The sequence below is a fragment of the Phyllostomus hastatus genome, unplaced genomic scaffold (assembly GCF_019186645.2).
Source record: "Phyllostomus hastatus isolate PE091 unplaced genomic scaffold, TTU_PhHast_1.1 phas_scaffold_216, whole genome shotgun sequence".
Lineage (NCBI taxonomy): Eukaryota > Metazoa > Chordata > Mammalia > Chiroptera > Phyllostomidae > Phyllostomus > Phyllostomus hastatus.
Window position 1 is genome coordinate 2,908,968 of NW_025334018.1, and position 26,748 is coordinate 2,935,715.

Sequence of the window (26,748 nt, forward strand, 5' to 3'; positions counted from 1 at the left end):
CCAGGCATGTACCCTAACTGGGAATCGAACCTGTGACACTTTGGTTCGCAGCCCGAGCTCAATCCACTGAACTACGCCAGCCAGGGCTTATTGTTTTTCTTTATTGTTTTGTCACTTTATATATTATTTATTTCACTTTCTATTTTCAGTATTTCCTTCCCTTGACTTTGTTTTATTTTCCTCCTTCTTTTCCCAGGCAAAGCAGGAGATACTGATCCCAAAGGAACAAGGGCAGGAGGGAATGGTGAGACTGGTGAAGGACCAGTCCTGGTCTGATATAAGGCAGTTTTGATGGCAAAAACTGTGAAGGTAGAAGGAAAAATTCCAGGTACCAGTAGGGATGTGATGATGACTCAGGATGCCTAGTGTACTGACAGCTGGAGATTGTTGTGAGATAGAGAGAGGAGAACAGAGCCTATTTACAAACTTTCAATTTTATTAAAAATAAAAAGCAATGACTAAATGCTCCTTGAGAAGAGGGAGAGGACCTGAATGAGGGGTTAGGAGTAGAAATGTCTGGGTTGCTGTGGAGAAGCCTATTGATCACCCCCAAGAAGTTTCCCTTTACAGTCTTCTGGACAGACCTTGAGTCCCTGGATGTGCAGTTAGCTCAGCAAAGGAATCTCCAGCCAGCAGTCCTTGACTAGATGATCTCAGCTGTCCTGAAACTCCCCAGGTTCTGCAGACACTCAGTCTGCAGCGGGGAGTGAAGGAAGGAAGGTTGGGGGTAGAGGTACCTTCCAGTCAACACTAAGAAAGCCAACAAGGTACCCTGGCTGGTGTAGCTTGTTGGTTGAGCGCAGGCCTGTGAACGAAAGGGTCACTGATTGCATTCCCAGTCAGGGCACATGCCTGGTCTGCAGACTAGGACCCCCAGTAGAGGGGCACATGAGAAGCAACCACACATTGATGTGTCTCTCCCTCTCCTTCCCTTCCCATCTATCTAAACAGTGCAATTACAACCTCAATCCCAACAGTATTGTTTTTCAGGAGACAAGGCAAAGGGAAAACAATGCTGTTTTAATCTAAAATTTACTTGGGGAGTAGGGGCAGGACAAATTGGGTAAAGAAAGTCAAATATATGGCAATAGAAAGAAACTAGACTTTGGGGGTGAGCATGCATAGAGTACATGGATATTGAATTATGTTGTACACCTGGCAGTTATTAATTTAAAAATAAATAAATAAAATTCACTTGCAAAAAAATACACTTGTGTGTAGGGAATGTAGAAAAATGTGAATCAGCTTGCCCTAACGGATACTAAAATATACAGTACAGAAAACAGATAGCAAATCAAATGCAACATATATGATATAGGTGGCATTTGTATGGAGGGGATAGTTATTAAATGCTTAAGAAAAACACTGTAAATTAGACTTTTAAATGAATTTGTATGTTATTAGTCCTATCAGAATGTAAACTCAGTTGAAAAATAGCACTGTATTATATTTATTTTGGTAGAGACTCCTTGCAGCTCCAAGAAACCTCAAACGTTGAACATCTCTGGCTTCCAACATCAGCTCAAACTTCTCAGCTGGCACTCAAGGTCTTTCATGATCTGGCCCCCTCACTGCAGCCAGTTCCACTGTTAAGTACTAGATCGCAGAACAGGGTTTCATAACCCATGCTGCACCACTTCCTCGCCCTCACCCAAATGTTCAGTTTTCGTTTCTTTCAAATACATGCGTGTGAGTCCCACCAAGCTGAACCTTTTATCTTCTTCACCACTGCTTATTTATTGTACAACCTTACTGTATGCATTTGCCTGCGTGCCTACCCCGCCACGTTGTGACTAAATAGGAAGGATTCGTAGTTTATTAATTTTTATGTTTTTATATATGCCCTCCTCTTAAAAAGAATGCTTGCTGCACAGAAATGGGGAGGAGGGGAATGGCCTTTGGAACGAATAATTTTCCTTTTCGTAAATGGGTAATTGAAACGTGAAGCGGGCAAAAGTCGCCAAAAAGCTCTCTCACCGGCTAGAGGCTGGGCTTCCAGGAGAATACAGCTCAATTTGAGGAGATACCGGCTTAATTCCGTGGCTCATGCGTTATTATCCGGTAAATTACCAACCGCCCACAACAAAAATGGATTCTTCCCGCCCCAATTTTACCTTAAAACGAGGGTTAGTAATCATCTTTCTCCAGAAAGTTCACACCCTACCACTGTCAGACGCCAAACGCCTAAGTAACGCGACGTAAGGAGAGTCCAATCGGAATAAACATTTTAACCGGAACCGCTTCTCCTCCCAACCGGAAGAGACCCTGCGTAAGGGCGTTAGGGGCGGAAGTGACGGGAAGGTGGTTGTAGGGTAGTTGGCGGGTGGTTGAGCAGGACCGGTCGCCATGTCCGCGGGGAGCGCGACACATCCCGGGGCCGGCGGGTAAAGCTTCGCGGGCGAGGGAATCGCAGCGAGCAGGGGGCATAGGAGAGGCGGAGGGATCATGGGGAGGTGCATATGGGTAGAGGGGCGCTTAGGTGGGACCTGTACGCATAGGAGAGCCAGTCTGTAGAGAATGGTGGTGAGAAGGCCTGGAGATCCTGAGAAAGGCCGGCGAGAATCAGGGATTTTTGGAAGGACGAGCAAAGAGGAAGGCGAAAAACGACCGCATGTGGGACAGAGTGAAGTCTTGATAGGGGTGACGGAAGTGGAAGGAAGTAGAGTCTGGAAAAGGATCGAAAGAAGTGAGGATTTGGGGAAATACTGCAGTAATTTTCTATTTAAGTTGGTAATTTCAAGCCCCGATAGGAGTTTTGCAGGTGTGAAGGGAACATGATAGAGGAAAAGATGGTGTGCTAAGGCATAATAAGGGAGTAATACTACAAATGAAAGCTTTTGGGGGCCTGTTATTTTCCTTTTACTTACTGTAGGCGCCGCAGCAAATGGGACCAACCAGCTCCAGCTCCCCTTCTCTTCCTCCCACCGGCGGCCCCAGGTGGAGAGGTTACCAGCAGTGGGGGAAGCCCTGGGGGTACCACAGCTGCTCCCTCTGGAGCCTTAGATGCTGCTGCTGCTGTGGCTGCCAAGATCAATGCCATGCTCATGGCCAAAGGGAAGCTGAAACCAACTCAGAATGCTGCTGAGAAGGTATTTGTAGTTGGAGAGACTCTGCTAATTGCGGTCTTAATACGGGTTATTTCGTAATCCTGTACTGTCACAGTCATTTGTGTTAATAAAGGAGAACACGGGACGGTAATTTAAAGATCACTTTGTTTTGGAATATATCAGATGACATTTTGTTACTTATTTTTACAAGGCAGTTTTGGTTGAGCTGTGACTACATTTATGGACCAAATAACTTGTTTTGGCTATGTTCACTCATTTCAGCTTATCTATACAATCATGAAAAGCGATGTAATATGTTTCTTGATACATGTGCATTTCCCCTAAATTCTGAGTTCAAATAAATCAAGTGAACTTTAAAATGTCTCTATAAACTATAGATTCAAATTCTAATTTCTGCCTAACTCAAGGGCAATTACACATAAAATAAAAGAATAATTTATATGGGTGGTTTTGTAGTTTTCACACAAATTGAGGGAATTACTTGGTCATTTCATAAAATCCCTGGTATAATAAGGGTCTTACAGCTATAATGGATCTGAACTTGGAATCCTTTAGTTTAATTACCATAGCATGCAAGAATCTTCCTGCAGGGTAATAAGTATATAGTGACTGTATTGCATGAATGTAAAAGAACTTGTCCAAAGTCTGTACATGGTAGGCACTGATGTCTACTTAAACAGTCACCTCAGACAATTGGGTGTTTAGCTTTTGCTTGAAGGTCTCTAGAGTTGTAGAATTCAGTGTGCTTCAAGACAGCCCATTTAATTGTAAATATACTTTTTAAAAATTCTCTTAGCTTAAATTTGCCATCTTTGCTACCTGTGAAGAGATGAGTTCTGTATTTGAAAATGTAATGAATGTAAGTTGATGGGTATATTAGTTAGCATGTTTTTGGTGACTGTTTCACCAAGTAATTTTAAAGCTTATACCTCAATAAAGGTGGGAAAAAAGAAAATGAAGTTTGTTGTCAGCCTTTCAAATTGTCAGTAGGTGACATCAGCAGAGTGTTTATCAGGAGGCCATAACCTGTCTGAATGCTTAGATATTCAAGTTCTGCAGATCAGAACTTTTAGAGAATTGGAAGTTTATCATTGGTATTTTTGTGGTTTGCAAAGATTGTGTGAATCAATTGTCCATTTTAAGATATCCAAGGAAATATTAAAAGGACACTGATGAAGCTGGAATGCTACTTGTATATTAAAATTCAAAATACTGGTGTTAACCATTTAGACTAATTTTTTTTTCCTCTAAAAAATAGTCTTTAAAAGGGTAAATGAACTCAGCAGGAGGTAGCATGGTTCATAAATACTGAATTTAGAGCCAAAATACCTAGGTTTGAAACCCAGAATCCTCAGTTACTGGTTGGGTGTCTTTGACAGATGAGCCTTATCTTCCTCTTTTGTAATGGGGTAGCTATATAAATTAAAATTTGAATTAAAAATAAAATTTAAAATTTAGTTCCTCAGTCATACTAGCGATGTTTCAAGTGCTCAGTAGACATGTGGCTAGTGGTGTCCGGTTTGGACTGCCAGCTACAGGTCACCTAACGTCATCACAGAAAGTTGTGTTGGACAACACTGAAATGTACCTTTAAAAGAGGCTGGAGGGGTTCAGTGAGATAGGTTGCATGATGTGTATTGAAGTGGACTATACAAAGGTAAGGAGATATGTCTGTTTAGCTTGCCTCCACATTTAAAAAATGAATCTAACACACAAACTATTTTACCTTCCTTGAGCAGATTTGCTAGATGTCAGTTTAGGGTAGCTATGGTTGGGGAAGGCTATCTTGAGAATTGTTTTTTTAGATAACACTCAAATCCAACTATCTGCAGTTGCCTGTAATTTATTTGTTTATTTAAGATTTTAAATTTATTTTTATTTTTAGAGAGAAGGACAGGGAGGGAGAAAGAGATGGGGAGAAACATCAATGTGTAGTTGCCTTTCACTTTCCCCTACTGGGGACCTGGCCTGCAACCCAGGCATGTGCCCTGACTGGGAATCGAACTGGTGACCCTTTGTTTTGCAGGCTGGCGTTCAAGCCACACCAGCCAGGGCAGTTGCCTGTAATTTAAATTGAGAGGAACCAGCTCAGATTTGTGGATCTTACTTGGCTTTTCATCCATTCTCTTTGTTTTTCCTTAAGAGGGTAATAGGGTGGAATGTTAATTAGATACAATTTAAGGGCTTTTGATATTGCAAGGATGGCGTTAGTTAGATTTGATGTGTTGTGATTATAGTGTTGGCACAAAGGCAACTTCCCATTAAACAGATGTGATGTGTGAGTTACGCATTGTACTTTGAACTCAACCCTGTTTTTACTATACACACAGCTTGCTAATTGAGATGTAAAACATTTCTTGGCCCTTTAGTTTTTCTTTTGGAGATAGCAGTTTCTAGTCCATAGACTTTCTGTAATTATGTGACCATAAAAGTGCACACATGGCCAAGGTTGTAGAGAAATCTGATGGTGGCCTTCAAGTCAATTGTTTATACTTGGTGTCATTTTAGTGAGGTTTTATTTGCTTGTTATTTCATTAATGAAAAATGATGAGGAGTGTTTCCAGGTATGTTTGCAGGCAGGTAAAGGGAAAGGTAAGGAGGCTGCAGGACCTGGGCAATTGTACTTGTAAATTGGGCAATGAAAAGATACTAATTTCATTAAATAAGCTTTTTAATCTTTAATTCTCTTTTTATAGCTTCAGGCCCCTGGAAAAGGCCTAACTAGCAGTAAAAGCAAGGATGACCTGGTGGTAGCCGAAGTAGAGATCAACGACGTGCCCCTCACATGTAGGAACTTGCTGACTCGGGGACAAACTCAGGACGAGGTGTGGAGATATTGGGCTTCTGTGGGGAATGTGGCTGTGGGTGTGGTTTCAGAAAATCAGACAACTAAATACAGACAGACATGAGTCAGATGTTTATTAGTGGCTTTGAGTCACAGTCTTCAAATCAGGGTTGGGTTTGATTTAACTGCAGAGGGATGACTTAGTGAAGGTAAAGACACAGATAGGTATGAATTCCCCTGGGTTGGTCTGAGTGAGAAACAATAAAACTACAATTTCAGACACCAGAGAGAACTCATTCCTACCTTATTGTTGGGATGCATGGATGGGGAAAATCTGTCTTGTTACTTGTCATTGAAATCAGTTGCCACATTATCTTTTTAATAGAATGTTTCCTTTTTAGATCAGCCGACTCAGTGGGGCTGCAGTGTCGACTCGAGGGAGGTTCATGACAACTGAGGAGAAGGCCAAAGTGGGACCAGGGTGTGTCTGCATATCCTCTACTTTGGGGAAGGCTGGGTATATGACTCACATTAGCTTCAGATTTTTATTCTTAGGGAACATAGGTAAATGTTTGATTAGTAGCTACTTTGGTTAATAGATATGCATGTGTGTATATGTGCTTTATTACAGAATTTGGGACATCCTCAACAGATACAAGAAGTGTTGTAGTTATTCTTTTTCCTTTTGTGCTTTAGTTTTTTAGTTGACAGTGTTTTTATTGAAGGCAACAAGTTGTACAAAAGTGTAAAAGAAGATAATTGTTAACATTTAATGTATATACTTCCTTTTTAAAAATTTTTATTGATGTTAGCCCTGGCTGGTGTGGCTCAGTGGATTGAGTGCTGGTCTGCAAACCAAAGGGTTGCCAGTTCAATTCCCAGTCCGGGCACATGCCTGGGTTGCAGGCCAGGTCCCCAGTGCGGGGCATGCAAGAGGCAACCACACATTGATGTTGCCCTTCCTTTCTCCCTCCTTTTCTCTCTCTAAAAATAAATAAAAATCTTAAAAGAAATTTTTTTAATTGACGAGAGAAGGAAATTTTAGAGAGAGAAGGAAAAAAATCGATTCGTTGTTCTACTTACTCATCCATTCATTGGTTGATTCTTATATGTGCCCTGACTGGGGATCAAACCCATAACCTTAGTGAATTGGGATAAGGCTCTATCCTACTGAGCTACTTGGTCAGGGCCATACATACCTCTAAACTGTTTTCCCATGGAAATATTTCTCCCAACAAATGAGCTTTACTTTGTTAAAATCTTCCTTTTTAAAAAAAATGTTTTTATCAGACTCCTTAATGCCTTCCTGATGATTATAAGTTACAGGTTATACATATAAAGATTTCATCTCAGTTTAGTTTCATCCTTTCTAGTATTCAATTTTCGAGAGCAGGTACTCAGGCAAGATATTTTTTTAAAGTATTTTATTTATCTTTTAGAGAGGGAGAGAAACATTGATGTGATAGAGAAACATCAATCAGTTGCCTCTTGCACACCCTCAGCTGGGAACCTGGCCCACAACCCAGGAATGTGCTCTGGCTGGGAATTGAACTAGCAGCCTTTCAGTTTGCAGGACAGTGCCCAACCCACTTAGCCACACCAGTCAGCACCAGAGAATATTTTTTTTTAAGATAATTTTTTAAAAAATATTTTATTTACTTATTTTTAGAGAGGGAAGGGAAGGAGATAGAGAGAGAGAGGAACATCAATGTGCAGTTGCTGGGGGTCATGGCCTGCAACCCAGGCATGTACCCTGACTGGGAATCGAACCTGCGACACTTTGGTTCGCAGCCCGCGCTCAATCCACTGAGCTACGCCAGCCGGGACCAGAGAATATTGTTAACATTGGCTTAAACTGAATATCATTAGGAGGCAAAAATATACCCTTCAATCTAAGGGTATGTTTCAACTTTAAATGTGCTGGTTGCTGTTTCAAACTTGTCTTTAAATACAGTTTATTTTTTTTATCTACAGCTTTTTACTATGGTATGGTTATTGGTCACTTTCTTCATTATTATAATAAAAATCTGGATCTAAGCCATTTGTACACTTGTGATCTAAAGAGTCTTAGTTGGTGTGGGCTTTCAAAGAAATTATGTATATGCCACCATCACTTTCTCCCCATTAATTTATATAGCCATGAGTACATTTGCCTGTAACCTATTAGACAACCAAAAGAAAAGAATTCTGTTCTCAAACATCAGGTTATCTCAGTTGACTGGATACTAACATTCATGAACCCATAGGAACAAATTTGATTCCTATGTGAGTAGGTTAACTAAGCAATCTGAAAAGTTGATTCAGTCCCCTGCCATCAAACCATGCTCTTAGAAATTAGCAACAGCCATTTCCATGCACTGTATAGTCCCTTTCACTGATCTGGAAACTTTAAATGTTACCAGTTAGTTCTGGTAACTCATTTAGCACCTTCTTTGGTTATGACAAGCTTGGGATCATTTGTATTTTTCTTCGTAGGGATCGTCCATTATATCTTCATGTTCAGGGCCAGACGCGGGAATTAGTGGACAGTAAGTAATGTTTTTGGCTCATACACACTTTCTGTGAAAGGCAAAGTTACAGAGCTGGGTGTACTATTGTTTATGAATTACTTATGAATGTACATAGGGGTTTAGTGATTGGGAGCCAAACACTTGAGTCACCTATAAAGTGGATTAATACTAATGGAATAATTGAATATTGACCTGTGTTTATCATTGGGTACTAGTCAGTTCATTAATTTCTTTGGTACAGTATCTTACTCTCTTTTTCCCCAGGAGCTGTAAACCGAATCAAAGAAATTATCACCAATGGGGTGGTGAAAGCTGCCACAGGGACAAGTCCAACGTTTAATGGTGCAACAGTCACTGTCTATCACCAGCCAGCACCCATTGCACAGCTGTCTCCAGCTGTTAGCCAGAAGCCTCCCTTCCAGTCAGGGGTATGTTTTGTGGAGAGATCACTCATTAACAGCTTTGCCATTTCTATGAAAATGATATATGCTGAATGGAATACAGCAAATGTGAAGAAAAAAATAAAATTCTGAAATTCCATCCTGAAAGTTACCCGCTATTGATACCGTAATAATGGATCATTTAGGCTTCTAAGATGTAGCGGACATGTGAGCACACATCTCTTCCCCCTGATACATGCCAGAAAGGGGATTTTGATATATCAAAGAGTATGCACGTTGTACATTTGAAGGTAGTGTTTTCAGTTTGCATATGTAAACTCGATGGCAACTGGAGGACTAAGAAGGCGGAGTCTGATGAAGCGAGACTCTGCTGATACAATCCTCCTAGAAAAAAGGGTTGGAGAGAGCAGCCCTTACTGGAGAAGGTTCCAGGGCTGACTGTGCTACCCAACATTCTACTCCAGTCTTACAGGAAACTGTCTTTGCTGTAATTTCTTACTGTATATTAATTAGTCAAGAGGAAGTGGGTATGTTTACTCAGTATTGGATTTAGATTTTCACATCTTAGATTTTGCTGAACAGAGTAAGGTGTTAGTGTTGTAAGTAGGTTTGTGGACTGTGGTTCTCATTTAAATTAAGCTGCTTGATGGGGTTTGTTCTTATGGGCTCTTGGTAGAAATTATAGGGGGTCCTTATTCTGGAAATGATTAAAAGTATCTGGAGAATTCTTTTGTGTAATAATTTCCAAGATTAGGCTTTAATTTTATGTAGTCTCTGTTTAACCAGAGGTGTTCTGTTCTTCTACAGATGCATTATGTTCAAGATAAATTATTTGTGGGTCTGGAACATGCTGTGCCCACTTTTAATGTCAAAGAGAAGGTAGAAGGTCCAGGCTGCTCCTATTTGCAGCACATTCAGATTGAAACAGGTGCCAAAGTCTTCCTTCGAGGCAAGGGTTCAGGCTGCATTGAGCCAGCATCTGGCCGAGAAGCTTTCGAACCTATGTATATTTACATCAGGTATGGATGGATGGGGCTGAGAACTTTTGAATTCTTGTCAACTTAGCAGTATAGGCAGCAATGATTCAGGAGGAATAAGAGAAAAATGGGTTTAATAAGTAGTAACATGAGGAACTTAAGTTAACACTAGGAGTAGTCATTTTATAATTAGTTAATAAAAACTGTTGGATTAGGGGATAGATTATCTTTTTTACTGTTCAAGTCTTTGGGTTTTATACAAATCTGTGATCCTAAAATGATCTGTTCCGAGTCTACAATAACTTTGACTGAAACCTATCACAATGTGTTTTCTTTTAGAATTTATTGGAGTGACACCGGTTACAATATTTTTAAATGTCTTAATATCAAGAAATACTATTATTCAGAGAAAGACCAATAAAATAATGTGGTATTGATACTAGTTTTGCCTTAAAGGGCTTATAATATTATTCTCTGTCCCTATCTTGTGGTTTTTAGAAGCTTAGATTTCTGCTACATTGAAAAATTAAGTTTATAAAGCAGCACACAAACTGAAAGAATCCTGTATCCTTTACTTTTCTTCCCTTTGAATTCTTGGTTCTGAATTCTTTGCAGTCATCCCAAACCAGAAGGCCTTGCTGCTGCCAAGAAGCTCTGTGAGAACCTCTTGCAAACGGTGAGGTATACTTGTCTGTCTGATACTCATTCAGAGCAGCTGTTGCCCCTTTGGACTGTGTCTTAGCTGTTTTTCCCACCTGTGTTAGTTTCCTTGGCTGCCCCACACAGCTACCACAAACTGGGCGACTTGAAAATAACAGGAATTTATTCTCTCAGAGTTTAGGAATCCAGAATCAAGGTTTGGGCAGAGCTGGTTCCTTCTGAAAGCTCTGGGGGAGAACCCATCCCGCCCACACCCCCTAGCTTCCTGTGACTGCCTGTGGTCCTTGGCACCCTTTGCTTTGCATCAGCGTAATTCCCGTCTCTGCCCCCATTTTCTCTGTGTCTTTCTCTTCTAAGGGCAGCAGTCTTTGGATTTAAGATGCCCTTTAGTCCAGTATGATCTCAACTTAAAATGTGCAGGCAAAGATCTTGTTTCCAAATATGGTCATATTCTGAGGTTCCAGGTAGACATGGATTTTGGGGGGGACACTACTCAATACTACACCACTGTAGCAATTAACATTCCATTTATCGAAAACACTTCCCTGGTCAGTTGTGCAGTGGCCATGCATTTCTTCAGCAGCTGTTTCAGTATGGAATTTTGAACCTCTAGTACATTAGTTCTATAAAATACTAGTGTTGTCAGTTATTTAGATTAATGCTTTTAATCCTGGTCAAGTCATTAAGATGGGCATTCCAGATTCTTTTTGATATTAGCTTTAGCTAAAGTAAGTATAGAACTGTAATAGTTTAAAACCAATTAGCAGCACCTTTAGGATAATTGCTTATTTGATTATACATTCTCTCTGTTGTACAAGCAAATAACCAAAAGTTAAACCACAGGGCTGTTTTTATAGCACCTAAAGGAAATCAGGTTTGGGGACTGAATGTCTTCCCCCTTGTGTTACATCACATTGAAGGATGCCCTTTTGGGATGCTGCTGTTCTCTTTGCTTTTGTAAAGGAACCTGATTCACCAGCCTTTAGACCAGATAGCTTCCCTGACCATTCCCTGTCTTTTTCTTTGTTGCTGCTTGAAGTTGTGGGCTTAGTGAAATGCTTATGATGAAGAACCAGAGCAGGGAAAGTACTAAACATTTATTAAAGCAGGAACTGCTTGAGAACAGGTCACTGAGTAAACAAAAGAATAAACAGGTTTACATTCGAAACATCAATGGAAATATTTTAATTCTGTATTGCCTTGGTCCTCAGATGGTATAATTAGATCCCTGTAAATACTCAGTAAATTAGGACTGTCCCATACTAATTTGTTTTTCCTTCTCTTTCAGGTTCATGCTGAATACTCTAGATTTGTGAATCAGATTAATACTGCTGTACCTTTACCAGGTGTGTATGTCTTAAAGTATTTAACTAAAAAATATTTTTGCTAGTGATATTTATGAATAAAATAATGATACTTGAGGCTAGACTGACTGTGCCAGAACACTAATATTGTTCCCTTCACCTTAGGGTAATTTGGAAAGCCATTTGAACCTTAGTATTTTTCTTCCCTAGAGATTAAGTTTAATATTCAGCTAAAATGTCTCATTCTGCTGCAGCTGATTAAACACTTTTTTTCTTCCCCCTCAGGCTATACACAACCCTCTGCTATAAGTAGTGTCCCTCCTCAGCCACCATATTATCCATCCAATGGCTATCAGTCTGGTTACCCTGTTGTTCCCCCTCCTCAGCAGCCAATTCAGCCTCCCTATGGAGTACCAAACATAGTGCCACCAGCTGTTTCATTGGCACCTGGAGTCTTGCCAGCATTACCTACTGGAGTTCCACCTGCACCTGTGCCAACACAATACCCGATAACACAAGTGCAGCCTCCAGCTAGCACTGGACAGGTAAGATGCCAGGACATGAAGCATGATACCATTGAATTAGGAAAAACGGGCAGGAAAGGGGTGGAAAGGTGGTGGTATTATTCAGAAGTCATATGTAATGTGAAGTATTGTTTTCCTGTTACTGCCACCAAAGTACCTGTATACTTGAGAATAGTGTATGTGCGTCGATTCATCTTGAAGTTCACGATTAGTTTCTTGAGTCTTGCCGCCTTATAGTGAACAGCAGGAGTTGGTGAGCTTTTTACAAAGGGCCTGATGATAAATATTGTAGGCTTTGTGAGCCACTTGATCTCTGTCACAACTACCGCAACTCTGCTGTTCTAGCACAAAAGCAGCCACAGACAATACCAAATGAACGTGTGTGGCCGTGTGCCAGTCACACTTGATTGACAAAAATAGCAGGCCAGAATCATAGTGTGCCGTACTGTAGCCATCATTTGCCTGCGCCTGGCTTTACAGTGTTCAAGAATAGTCTTCAAGGAGGAGGCTGGCCTATACTACACCTTTAGATGCTTGGAACAGAATTGCTATTCTCGGAAATATACCATATATTAGTGTTCCTAGGCCAAGATATGTGAACTCACCAAACGTAAGGATTGTAAGTGCTGGTGTATCCTTGGCTGGGTAATTCAGTTGGTTAGAGTGTCGTCCTGATATAGCAAGGTTGCAGGTTTGATTTCTGGTCAGGGCACGTACAAGAATCAACCAATGAGCGCATAAATAAGTGGAACAGCAAATAAATGTTTCTCTCATATCAGTAAATTAAAAAAAAATAAGTGCTGGTGCATATTTCTCAAACTGTAAGAAACCAGAATTTTAGGGAGAGTAGGCAGCTAGCTCATTTAGATGCATTATATACAATCCTTAGAGGCAGAGGAGAGATGAATGAGAGAGCATGGTAATGGATTTATGGCGGGCCCTCCCCTGTGGGCCTCTCATAGTGTGCTCATGCCAGAGTAAATTGCAACCTCGAACCATTGCCCAGCCTCCTTATCTATGGGCTGTGAGCACTGAAGGGGGTTGTACAGTGTGAAACAAAAAAGGTCTTCTGGACTGAATTCTGTTGTGGTCCCTAGTCATAACTGCTTTTCCTGTTGTGTTTAGGCAGAGCTCAGTACTGTGTAGTTCTCCAGCTCTGAGCCATATTCTTTTGTAATTAGAAAACAGTGTAACAGAGTAATTATTTTTGAGCTTTGTGATGTTGGAATATAACATAACCTATTTAGGCTTCAGTTTTCCTTCTATATAAAATGGGCAAAATAACATCTCAAAGCGTTGCAAGGATTAAGATAGTCCAGGTAGTCATTAAATATTAGCCATTTGTCATTCATAAGACTTTTTCTTTTAAATGTGCTTCTTTAATATGTACTGTCTTTTGATAACCCCTTGTTCCTTTTTGGAACAACCTCCAAAAGAGTAGACAGACTTGCTCTTGATATAACTTATCCATGGAAGTGGTAGGTAAGTTGTCTTTGCCACAAACATTAGCGAAATTAATGGTCCAGAAAGCTAGTCGCATTGGTTGAAGGGCTCTAAGTAAGAGAGAATTCTTGCTCAGTAACTTCTGAACTAAGTAAGTGGGTGGAGTTTTTGTGTGTTAATGGTCATGTTTGCTCCTAATAGCACAAATGCATGATGAGTTTTTCCTGAGGGTTGAAAGCACTGTAGAGATTATTAATTTTATGTTTCCCTACCATGAAGGTGGGGAAGACTAGGTAATACTGTTAGCAAATTATACATGAAGGAAACTAAGGACCAGAAGGTAAAAGATTCATGTTGTGTATGTTGATCATTGAAATGTATTGTAGTCATTGTTTATTTTGCTAGGGATTCTCACACCGTTTTTCCTCTTGGTTTGTTTTTGTCCCAGAGTCCGATGAGTGGGCCTTTTATTCCTGCTGCTCCTGTCAAAACTGCCTTGCCTGCTGGCCCCCAACCCCCGCCCCAGCCCCAGCCCCAGCCCCCACTCCCAACTCAACCCCAGGCACAAAAGAGGAGATTCACAGAAGAGCTGCCAGATGAACGAGAATCTGGACTTCTTGGATACCAGGTTAAATAAAATACCTTGTTTTATTTTCCTAATCTTATTCGATATTCTCCCTTTAAAGGAAGATAAATTCACATCTGTATCAACTGTCCTCCCAATAGTAGGATTCCTGCTTTCTGGAATCTATTTAGATTAGTTTTTTATCCTTGGGAGATTAATTTAAAGCAAGAGTGATTCCTTTTGTGTGGGTTTTGTCTTTGAAGCATACAAAACTCTCCACCTAGAGAGCTCTCCTGACTAGCATTTGGAAGGAGTTCTGTAGAATTTTGTACTTCTCTTATTCGTACCCTTGCAAGCTTCTGATAGTTCTTCGCTGCGCATCTCACTGAAAGCTCAGTATGTGGTTATATTTAAAGCCTTGGCTTTCAGTTTACTATTCTCTAAAAGAGGGTGATATTTTTTCCTCCAGTGTTTCCCCCAAAAAGTGCCAGAAATGCAGTGATTCTGTGCATACACATAATTATAAACATAGTCATTCACTAGCAAGTTTTTAAAAAGATTATTAAAATATGTAGTTTTGATGCATTTTGTTTTATCAGGAGAGGCTCCATTACTTTTTGCCAGAATCCTTGAAGCATTCTTTTGAAATAAACTTTTAAGTATTTCTATAGTTTATAACTAGATTTATACAAACCAGTTAAGTTATGGATAGTGGAAAACAGATGGACATAGCATAATAAATCACAACATTCCTGACCATCCTGACAGAGAAAAATAATCTCTCCAGATATGCTCTGGACTGTACTTAAATGCTCCAGATCCCAAGGAGCTATGTAGTTCAGCTCACTGCAATTTGTCAGAAAGATGAGGCACTTGACAGTTACATTAAGGAGCTAAAGTCAATACAGCAGTTGTAGATTTGCTAATGCCACTGTATTTTTCTGCTCATAGCATGGACCCATTCATATGACTAATTTAGGTACAGGCTTCTCCAGTCAGACTGAGATTGAAGGTGCAGGATCGAAGCCAGCAAGTTCCTCAGGCAAAGAGCGAGAGAGGGACAGGTAAGTTAGTTGGAAAATAATTATATGAATATATCCATATGTCATTTGTTTGCACCATTAATGTAAATAATGATCATTGCTACGAGCTTCCATGTTCTAAAACAAATGAAATCACTTGGATCAAACGCTCCTGTTATAATTGATGCAGTAGTAAAAAGTGCAATAATATGACTTCCCCAGTCTTAGAAGCAGTAACACTTAATGGTGAATAATTCAATGCTTGCTCATTCAGACATCTTCTTTTACTTTCATTGTCTGCATCTTGGCCTTTTTTTTTTTTTTTTTTAAATTTAAAAGATTTTATTTATTTATTTTTAGAGAGAGGAGGAGGGAGAGTGGGAGAGAAACATCAATGTGTGATCTTGCACGCCCCCTAGTGGGGACCTGGCCTGCAACCCAGGCGTGTGCCCTGACTGGGAATCAAACTGGGGACCTTTTGGTTTACAGGCTGGTGTTCAATTCACTGAGCCACATCAGCCAGGGCCTTGGCCCTTTTTTTTTTTTTTAAGGGTAGGCAGTAGTTACATAATCAACCCATTTTTGCTACTTAGAGTCATACTCTTAACAGAAGTCCAGCCCGCCGTCCAGTGCTTAAATTCTCCGTTTCTCTATAATTATCAACCTTCGTAAGAGGGACCTCACTTCTACAACAGTTCATTTTGTTTCCGGCATGGCCAGGGTATATAGACAAGGCCTTATAACTTGAAAATAGCTTGAAGGACAGAGGGTCATGTAAAAGGGTTGAAATTAATGGTGAAAAGGAACATGAAACATTAACTGCAGGCTGTATTGTTATTCTTACTGGAGAGTTTAAAATTGAATTTATCTGAGTGGCGTTTTGTTTTGTTTTGTTTTGTTTTGTTTTTGGTGGTGGTGTTTTTAACAGGCAGTTGATGCCTCCGCCAGCCTTTCCAGTGACTGGAATAAAAACGGAGTCTGATGAAAGGAATGGGTCTGGGACCTTAACAGGGAGCCATGGTGAGTAAGGTATAACTGGGGGGTTGAGGGGGGGCCTTAAGGTATTAGTTTTTAACCCAGTGTTCATTCAGGTGTGATTCATTTAGGCATTTAATCCAAGCTCTATAATCTAATGAGAACGATTTTTTTTATTTATATGGACAGCATATAGTTACACAGACTATTATTTTCAACCAACGTGTGTCTAGAAGAGTCAGTCGACTTATATTTTAGGTATAACATCAGTGACATTAAACCCTAGGAAATACTAATGATTGGTAGGTCATTTCAAAATTTTGTTGCCTCATCTAAATACTTTGAGCTAATTTGATCCAGACTTAAATATTGATTTTTTTGTGTTGAGAACTGAGCCACATCTCCCCTCAAAGCACTCTTGGTTGGGAATGGTCAGCCTGTGGCTGCTATAAAAAGTGTTGCTTCTTAGTATCCCAGAACTCTAGAGGTTCATGGGATCTTTTTTGTTCCTTGCCTGTAGCCATAATAAAAATGAACAGAAGAAAATAAATTTTTTTCTTTTCTTCTTTTCTTTAAACTCTTTAAAAGGTGAAATATCAGCCTCCTCAGACTCACTTGCTAACTTTCCTTTTTTTTTCTTTTTTTTTTCTTTTTTTTTTTCTTGTGTTTCTTTTTTCTTTCTCTGTTTTCTTACATGGTTCTGGTGGATTCACATTTGCTGATGCTGGTGCTGTTTTTCGTGTGACCTTCAACGCTTTTGGGTGACCACTGACCCTGTGACCTCAAAATGGTGTCCAACTAACCACTTAAAATTAACGTCTTTTTTTTAATTAACGAATTTATGGTATTATCTTTTTTTTTCCCTTGTTGGGGAATGGGGTTGGGGTTTTTTTTTCTTCATTCTAGATTATCCAGTCAAGAAGATGAAAACTACAGAGAAGGGGTTTGGCTTGGTGGCTTATGCTGCAGATTCATCGGACGAAGAGGAGGAACATGGAGGTCATAAAAATGCAAGTAGTTTTCCACAGGGCTGGAGTTTGGGATATCAATACCCATCATCACAACCACGAGCTAAACAACAGATGCCGTTCTGGATGGCCCCATAGGAAACAGTGGAACAGAGTTTTGACCCTCGGTGACTCTTCTTTAGCAATAATGCATGCACTTGATTTAACAAGACTTTGGCCTGTACTGGGAACCATCGTGGACCTTTGCAGAAGTTAGAGATGCAGTGTCCCATTTCTTAAAAGGCTTTCATTCTTTTTAAGATATCTTTTTTTTTTTTTCTTCAGTGGCATAGCATCTGTTAAAAATTTACTTCGGATCACAAATTTGTCTCAGAAGATTTTTTTTAACAGTTTGTGAAATGTGCGTGTTCAACAAAGCATCCCAATGGGATCATTCCAGTATATGTTGACCTGGTCCGGCCTTTCCAAATGCGTAGCCCCTATTATAGACAGTTTTATTTGTATTTTACTACTGTATGGTCAGTTTTGATAATAACTGGTTACAAACCAAGCCTTACTATTTATTAGTGGGGAAATGATTTTAAGACCATTCTTTCTTTTCAGTACTAAATCTGCGAACTCATCCCTAGTCCATTTTTGGATCCTTTACTGTTTGGAAAGTGCAGTTTTACTAATTTAAAATTGTCAGATATAGCTGGATCCTGGGTAGGAAAAAGAAGTTATTTTTTTCATTGTATCTTTTTATTGGGATGATCCAAAGCTGGCACCTTCGGGCACACTTGTCTCACTCACATAGCCGTTGCTGTTTTTATTGCTCGTCTAAGCTCTTGTCTTCAACTGGGTCAAAGAAAACTACTTGATCAAAAGCTGGTCAGAACTCATCATAGAAATGAAACAGTGGTTCTGTCTCTCTCAGAACTGGTTGCAGCTAAAATAGAGAGATTTGACTGCTCGCAATAGGATGGTGGACTTAGTGACTGAAATGGCAACTGTCCTTTTTCTTGGCATTACAGGTTTTGCCAAAAGAACTTTTTTGTATCAAACATTGATGTGTGAAAGTGAAGGAGCTAGTCTGCTGAATCAGTAGTTTGAGATACAGAACTGTCATTTTTGCACATTTGAATACTTTGCAGGCTGGCTTTGTATAAACTTACCCTCTGGTTTCCTATATGTTGTAAATATTTAGACCATAATGTCATTATTAATAAATATATAAATATTCTGCTTGTGGCTTCTCTGTTTTTTATTCCAAAGCCCATCCATACACTGTGATCTATCGGTAAGCATGTTTACTTGTAGCACAATGGCATTCTAACCCCACCAGGAAAACACAGGGACCCGGGAGTTTGCATACAGTTCTGTGAGTTTCATGACTTTCCAAAGTAAATCCTTGGAAATCCAGGTGAAAAAATGTAAGGGATTATTGTGCTGGGTGTTTTTCATTTTTATATTTTAGCCCTCCTTTGTTAAATATGGTTCAAGGACCAAGTAAATGAAACATTTTTAAAGGAAATGCAAATTACTCTTTGAAAAACATTCTGAAAAAAAAGTAGGGTGGGCAGAAGTTTTAACAGATTTCCCTGTGTAAAGATTTCCCTTCTAGTACCTGTACTTAAATAGAGGAATCTGGTGATACTGTCCTTATTTATTTCTGATTCAATTCAAGGCCACCTGAAAATTCCAATTTTATTTCTTGGTGGGTAGTCCACTTGTTTACAACAAAACAAAAATTTTAATGGGTTTCATTTACATGTGTTTAGAATTGAAAACTGGTCAACTAGAACAGGGATTTTCAACAGTGCAATACCTGAGTAAGGGGTACTGACCTGTTGATTGTCAGAGGAAACATGATGACACAACAGCTGTCTGGTGTGAATGAGTCAAAATACACTCTTGGGGGAGGGCAGCTCTGCACAAAATATTTTTTGGTGTGCCACATTATTTTAATAATTTATATGTACCATGAGATGAAAAATGTTGAAAATCACTCAATCAGAACATCTGGTTTTTGACATCTGATTTGCTGTTTCCGAGAGCCCAAGTCATAACTTCCTTTGGGGAAATTTTGCTGCTTCTGCTATTAAGCACTAAACGGACTCTCAGTTCTGTTCCGGGGGAGGGTTTGGTGGGTGCCCATTTCCAGTTTCCCCTTACATTTGGCCAATTACTGTATCACAAGCAGCAGACAATCATGAATAAGTTACTTTAAGGGACACCTATATGTGTCTTACCATATCTTCCATCATCCTTTTTGACTTGGGTAAGGTTTGTGTTTGTGTGCATTCTTGGAGCATGGTACTCGACCGAAAGGCCTTTAGCAGTGAGTCGCCGGAACTGGGTTACAGGGCCTGGTGGGGTCATGTCCCTCCCCGGTCGCTACGTCAGGGGACAGCTCCGCCTCTCTCAGCGGTGGCGCCATCTTCCCCCGCCGCGGGAGGGGTCACGGGTCAGTACTGGCGCCTGGAGGGAAGGAGGACGGAAGCGTGGTCGGACTCATAGCGTTCACGTCCTGAAGGTACAAGCAGCGAGACTCCTCTTGAGGAGGAAGGGTGGGGGGCATGATGGTGGCGGGGGTGCCCCTGAGGCCCGGACGCTTTGTCGAAGAACGGGAGGGGGCGGAACCTTGGGACGGCGGGTGGGCGGGCGTAAGAGCCCCTGCGGCCCCAGAGGCACTCCGCCTTTGATCCCTAAACCTTTACTTTTTTATTTTTTAACTTAAAAGATATATATGTTTATTGATTTTAGAGGAGAAGGGAGACAGAAAGAAACATCGATGTGAGAGAGAAACATTGATTGGTTGCCTCCCCTGACTGGCCGATTCTGGGGACGGGATGGAACCCGCAACCTAGGTGAGTGCCTTGACCAGGAATCCAATTCCCAACCTTTTCGAGTGTGGGACGAGGCGCCAAAAACTGAGCCACCAGGCCAAGGCCCCAAACCTCAGCTTTAGCACTCGGCTCCTCCTCCTCCTCACTGTGCGGTGCCCCAGTCTGAAAAACTGTAAATTCCTTTGTGTCTTTCATTTTTTCCTTTGGAAAACCTGTGATGTGTCATGGGACCGAACTGCCCTGGAGGGCCCCTACAGTGCTCCAGCAGGAAGCAGGAGTCCTATGGGAAGGCAGGGCACTGACACTGGGACTGTCCTCAGGGTTGTTGCCATCCTGGATTAAATATTTTCTTCTTTCTCGGTAGGTGCCTTTTCCTTGGGGCAGCCCGGGAGTCTCCAAGAAGAGAATGGATTCAGGAACTCGCCCAGTTGGTAGCTGCTGTAGCAGCCCTGCAGGGCTCTCACGGGAATACAAACTAGTGATGCTGGGTGCTGGTGGTGTAGGGAAGAGTGGTAGGTGACATCTTTCTTCCATTTTGTAAGAACTAAGGATGAAAATTTCTTAAAACAAATGACTTCCACTCAAACCAAATGGGAGACTGCCTGTCATGCAGTGTTGATACTTAGAATTCTCTCTGTGGATCAGGAACCTTTGAGTGGGTTTTAACTTTCATTTCTTGTTTTGAAGCCATGACCATGCAATTCATCAGCCACCGATTCCCAGAAGACCATGACCCCACCATCGGTAAGCCAGAGTGTCACTTAGGTTTCTAAATAAACCTTATAGAAGTGTCTTGATGTCAGTTTTTAAAACAGTTTTTAACTTTTTATATTTTGAGCCTTTCTTGGTGTTTAACAAGTGTCACAGCAGTTGGTAAGCAAATGAATACATTTTTTTCCTCACTTAACTCTTTGTGGATATAAGCTATCTTTAGTCTCTTTTATTGAACACTTATGGGACACTTTCTTTGTCATATTTTTACAGTTATACTATGTTGCTAGATCAAAGGAAAATTTTAAAGGCCACTTAACAGAAACCTTTTGCCGTCACTTCTCTAAGGGTCTGACTTGGGACTGACTCTGTAACTATGAGTCAGCTGGTTTGAACTTCCACAAAAGGAAGCAGAAAAACAAGTAGAGCCAGTCTGCTGAACCCTTACAATCCAGACATGCAGAGCCTGGCCTTCCACTGAAGCTCTTCATTTACTTCCTTATAGCTCAAGTTTGTTAAATAGTAAGACCTGCCTTCATGTCTTTTATGATGCTTAATGCTCTGTTGATGGCAAAATGGTAAAAAGTGGTAAAAAGTAACTTTATTTTGCCTTTTTGTATTGCTTTTCTCTACAAAGACTTAAGAACATTACTGTCATTCCTAAACTATAAGGAAGCAGGTTTGATTCTAAGGGGCTATATCTCAAGATAAAACCTGCAGGCACAGACGGTGTGCCATACTACTGGTATGTTCAGAATGTGACACTTGGTCATGGTCGTGGGTCTCCAGGAAGGATTTCCATTGACTCAGGCTCCTGCTGCTCTGTTTTCCACAAAGGCAGTGAATGTCTGGGCCAACCCAGCTCTGGATGTGGTCGTTTTATGTAGTAGATGCTGCTGTGGGTGGGGGAAAATAGAAACAGTGCTTGCTTTTTCATGTGCTATATTAAATTAAAGCATTGTTCAGGGATTCAAACTCTGGTAGGAATTCTAGGAATAAAACCAAGTTAGGGTTTAGAATAATTTACTTAGAATTCCAAAAATATCTTTTTTTTTTCCCATTGATAATCAACTACTTTCCTGACAATATTAACTGATTCACCAGCAAATACCTAGGTCACTTGAGTTCCTTTTACTTCCCAAGCACTGTGGTAGGCCCTGGGGGTAGAGTGGTGAGCAAAAGGACATGGTGCCTGTTCCCACTGAGTTTATCATTTAGTGCATTTTGTTTTACACTTTGGCTGCTAACTCCAAGAAAAAGTCTGTATTGTAACTAGTACAGTATGTAACTAGTAACTAGTACTAGTATGTAACTAGTACATACACATAAGTGTGTGTACATATGTATGTATACACATGCACGTGTAATTAAAGTATCACAAAACTGTATAAGCTACATGCAGTGCACCCTTGTATTTTCTCTTTAATTTAAAGTTTCTGCTAATTTTATTTAAGACAATGAGTTGAGGCCAGCTCATTAAATTCATTCACAACTCACTAAGCTTAATGGATTTGTAGTTTGAGAAACATTGGTTTAGTGAGCTCTTCACTTTTGTGGAAGAGTCAGAAGCAGGGGTTCAAGAAAAAATTTCATAAGAAAATACATCAGGATTTAAGTAGCATTTGTTGGAATGATGGACATGGAGGAACTATGGCATATGGTTAAGTATATAGGGCTTTTGAGTCAACTAGCCCTGATTTTTAATTCTGGCTATATTATTAATTAACTGTATAATGTGGGGAGATTCAATTTTTAGAGTTTAATTCTTTTATCTGTAAAGTGGAGATAATACCTCATTGGATTATTATTGAAGGAGTTAATGTATATAAATTACTTAGTGTAATGCCTGGCATCTAATAACTTTTTTTTTAATCCACACCCAAGGACATGCTTACTGATTTTTATAGGGAGGGGATGGGAAGGAGAGGGAGAGGGACATCTCTGTGAGAGAGAAACATCAATCTGTTGCCTCCCGTACGCTCCCTGACCAGGGGCTGAACCTGCAACCCCAGTATGTGCCCTGACCAGTAATCAAACCCATGACCTTTCAGTTTATAGACGATGCTCCAACCAACTGAGCCTTACCAGACAAGGCCAATAACTATTTAATAAATGGTAAAGTTACTTTTTGGCCTAATATTTTTTTAAAAAAACAATCTCTCAGAATCCTTTTTTAGCTTAGAATTGTAGGTGGCCCTGGCCGGTGTGGCACATTAGTTAGAATATCATCCTATAGACCAAAAGGCCATGGGTTTGATTCCCAGTCAGGGTACATACCCAGGTTGTGGGTTCTATCCCCAGTCTGGGCGCATAAACCAATTAATGTTTCTCACATCGATGTTTCTTCTTTCTCTCTCCCTTCTCTCTCTAAAAGCAATGAAGAAAGTCTTCAGGTGAGGATTTAAAAAAATAGAATTGCAGGTAAAGTCTTACAAGCTTAAGCTGTGGAGAAAAAACAAACCTTAGTTGAAGACCCACTTTATGTATCTTGGTGAGAAAATGTGGTCAGTTAAAGAACTTGTGTAATCTGTTTTTCTATAATATGGATTTTAAAGAAGGGTTGCATATTCCTGCATTTATGGATTCATAGTACACCTTTCCTCTTTCTGTAGAAGATGCTTATAAAATCCGGATCCGTATTGATGATGAGCCTGCCAATCTGGACATTTTGGATACAGCTGGACAGGTATCAAATCCCAGAATACTATGAACAAAGACCTTTTCACTCTAGTAAAGAGAAGGAGAAGGCTTATGTAGAGAACATCACTAGTTCATGTCTTTTAATTTTTCATGCAGTCTCTGACTCAGGATAGCAGGTAATCGACCTGTCTCTTCTTTAATCTGAAATAAGTAGCTAATATGTATGTAGGTCTAGGTTGTATCAGTACATTAATGACCCTTGTTTCCTTCTAGGCAGAGTTTACAGCCATGCGGGATCAGTATATGAGGGCAGGAGAAGGGTTTATCATCTGTTACTCTATCACCGATCGTCGAAGTTTTCATGAAGTTCGGGAGTTTAAACAGCTTATTTATCGAGTACGACGTACTGATGATACACCTGTGGTTCTCGTAGGGAACAAGTCTGATCTCAAGCAACTAAGACAGGTGAGGATAGAGTTGAAAATGCTTTCTATAATTTAGTGGGATTTTGTTGCTCTGTTTACAGAGTCATCTGTCTTAAAGTAAAAATTTAAAATTAGCTTCTCCAGCCCAGGCTGACGTGGTTCAGTGGATTGAGTGCCGGTCTACAAACCGAAGGATGGCCGAATCAAATTCCAGTCTGGTCACATGCCTGGGTTGTGGGCCAGGCCCCGGTTGGGGTCATGCGAGAGGCAACTGATTGATGTTTCTCTCCCTTGCTGTCTCTCTAAAAATAAATAAGTACAATCTAAAAAAATAAATAAAATAAAATTAGCTTTTCCCTAACCTTGAAAATTTCCTGATATATACTAATTTGCTATTATTTGGGATAAAATTTGAATTTTAGAAATCAGTTTACAGGACAGAATCCACAGGATAGTACTCAGATGACACAGAGAGTATGCATTAGGTCAGCAGTCCCCAGCCTTTTTGGCACCAAGGACCGGTTTTGTGGAAGACAATTGGCAATGTTTCCTTGGAGCAGGGTGGGGAGGATGGTTTCAGGATGATTCAAGTGCATTCAAGCTCATCTCCTGCTGTTCAGCTGGTTCCTAACAGTCCCGGACCAGTACCAGTCTCTGCCCTGAGGTTGAGGACCCCTGCATTAATAGGCGACAGATTGGGGAGAGTTCAGTTCCTAAAACATCAGAAATAAATCTTGTTTATATTGCATAAGAAGAAACTTAAGTTTGATTTTAAGATACTTCCTGATGGTGAGGATTATGAGCTGTAGAAGGAGAGAATAACAGAAATTGCAGAGGATTTTAGACTGTGATACCTTTCAAGTTAACAGTCATATTTAAAATGTTGCTGTTTGGTGTAGTGTTTCTGAACGCGTAGTGAAACAGGCACTTATAAGTAGCAGTGGAAGCAATGAATGGCACAAATAGTTGGAAGTAGTTTGACTTTGAAAAATCTAAAAAAAAAAAAAAAAAAGCCCTGACTGGTGTAGCTCAGTGAATTGAGTGTGGGCTGGGAACCAAAGTGTCGCAGGTTCAATTCCCAGTCAGGCCACATGCCTGGGTTGCAGGCATGACCCCCAGCAACCGCACATTGATGTTTCTCTCTCTCTCTTTCTCCCTCCCTTCCCTCTCTAAAGATAAATGAATGAAGTCTTTAAAAAAAATCTATTCAGGGATTTCTATATAAAATGTTTATTGCCAGGCTATTTACAGTAGCAAAAAAATAGAAAAAGTCTAAATATCCAATAGTAGGAGATATGGTATATTCATAACTGGACATACCGATTTCCAGTTCCTTACAGTTTTCAGTGTCGTGGTTTAAGTATACGTCTGTTTGCCTTGTGTTTTACTTTCTTAAAATGAAAAGTATAAAGAAAATTAAGATTGCATGTTTGATGTAACTGGTCCCTGTTCCAAAAAGTTATCTTTAAAATAAAGTAGAAATGAATTCTTGTAATTTAAAGGCAGCAGGAATCATATAACTCATGTAATTCAGCCTCCCAACATTATAATATGCACAGCTTTCGGCTTAAATACCTCCAGCATTGAGGAGCTCTCTTTCTGTTAAGGTAACCTCTGCACTTTTTCGGGTGGTTGTAATTGTTTTACATTGGTACCACTGTCAGTTTTCTCCTATTTACATTTTTAAAGGTCACCAAGGAAGAAGGATTGGCTTTGGCCCGAGAATTTAGCTGTCCCTTTTTTGAGACATCTGCTGCATACCGTTACTACATTGATGATGTATTCCATGCCCTTGTCCGGGAGATACGTAGGAAAGAAAAGGAGGCGGTACTGGCCATGGAGAAAAAATCTAAACCCAAAAACAGTGTATGGAAGAGGCTAAAATCACCATTCCGGAAGAAGAAAGATTCAGTAACTTGAAGGGGTGAAGTGTTTATGTGTGAACTGCAGTGCTCAAACAAAGCAGCCCGCTGAAAGTAACTGATGGAGGGGACATGCCTACTAGGAGCTTTCAATGACGTGGTATTTAATATATTGTCTTTTAGCTAATTCTGATTTATTAACCTAGTAGAGCACTGTCTGCTTTTAAATTGTCATATTAGAATTTGATTTATCATAGTTTGGGGTTCTTTTGCTATTAATTACTGTAAATTGTTTGTATCCAGGGGAATATATATACCATATGTGTTTGACTAAGCTCACAAGAAGGATTTTTTTGCCATATACTGTTACACATTATCTTTCAACTTCAGTTTCCTGGGATTATTCCAGAGAAGGACCTCTGTCTTTTCTGTTCACCTTAATGCTTCCTAGAGACAGAACAAAAAATCATATAGGGAAGGCAGTGCTAAAGAGATCAGTGCTACAGTTCAGAAAAGAGCTGTGGGACTGACTCCTGTTGCCAGTTACGCAGTGATGAGATTTGGGGAAATCAGGTCGTGTGTTTTGGTTAGGAAAAAAGAGAGTCAGAACAGTATTCACAGTATGGGCCTGGCTTTTCTAAGAAATGTACTGGGATGGGTGAGAACAAACGGAAGCATGTAAGATGTAGTGAAGAGTTCTCCTATGATGTTCTTTCACTCTTTCTTTCGGAGTTTCCTTACCTTCAAAGGTAATGCTTTGGGAACCGTTACTGCATCACTAAACTCAATCCAAATCCTTAGTTGGAACAGCCAATGCCTTGTCCAGGTTTATTGCTTTACCCGTAGATACACTCACCAATATATTTACATTAATTGTTTCCTGGGGCTTTTCCTTAGTTCCCTGTGCTCTTTAGAAGAGCTCAGCCTGGCAAAATGTTTTCAGGCCATTCATCAGACTGACTGCATTTTCCATACAGAACAGACTTCAGTTTGAGTAAAATTGTATATGTGCCTCCTTTTTTTTATTTTTTTAATATTTTATTTTATTTTATTGATTATACTATTACAGTTGTTCCATTT

General features: G+C 40.1%; 2 protein-coding genes and 2 non-coding genes across 5 annotated transcripts; all 4 read left to right on the top strand.

Annotated features, from left to right (window-relative positions):
• The first annotated feature begins 2,284 nt into the window (after positions 1–2,284).
• On the top strand, positions 2,285–18,426 carry KHDC4 (KH domain containing 4, pre-mRNA splicing factor). 2 transcript variants are annotated; one of them, XR_006783193.1, is made up of 14 exons: positions 2,285–2,384; positions 2,873–3,089; positions 5,765–5,893; positions 6,255–6,334; positions 8,329–8,381; positions 8,628–8,791; positions 9,572–9,783; positions 10,357–10,417; positions 11,690–11,747; positions 11,991–12,250; positions 14,121–14,300; positions 15,217–15,301; positions 16,188–16,279; positions 17,141–17,197. XR_006783193.1 is itself a non-coding variant. In XM_045817107.1 (14 exons), the coding sequence occupies exons 1-14, from the start codon at positions 2,347–2,349 to the stop codon at positions 17,338–17,340; spliced, it is 1,857 nt and encodes a 618-aa protein (XP_045673063.1). In that variant the 5' UTR covers positions 2,285–2,346; the 3' UTR covers positions 17,341–18,426. The 2 variants fall into 2 exon arrangements, 1 of the variants encoding a protein (XP_045673063.1); XM_045817107.1 differs by having other exon boundaries at positions 15,189–15,301; positions 17,141–18,426.
• Positions 9,092–9,220, top strand: LOC123804891. The gene has a single exon (XR_006783241.1). It is a non-coding gene; the product is annotated as a small Cajal body-specific RNA 4 (non-coding RNA).
• LOC123804886 lies at positions 13,144–13,280 on the top strand. The gene has a single exon (XR_006783235.1). It is a non-coding gene; the product is annotated as a small nucleolar RNA SNORA42/SNORA80 family (small nucleolar RNA).
• Positions 18,427–19,589: 1,163 nt separating the features above from the next.
• On the top strand, positions 19,590–26,271 carry RIT1 (Ras like without CAAX 1). The gene is made up of 7 exons (XM_045816726.1): positions 19,590–19,717; positions 19,948–20,051; positions 20,395–20,542; positions 20,718–20,774; positions 23,354–23,427; positions 23,655–23,846; positions 25,496–26,271. The coding sequence occupies exons 3-7, from the start codon at positions 20,437–20,439 to the stop codon at positions 25,724–25,726; spliced, it is 660 nt and encodes a 219-aa protein (XP_045672682.1). The 5' UTR covers positions 19,590–19,717; positions 19,948–20,051; positions 20,395–20,436; the 3' UTR covers positions 25,727–26,271.
• Positions 26,272–26,748: the final 477 nt, after the last annotated feature.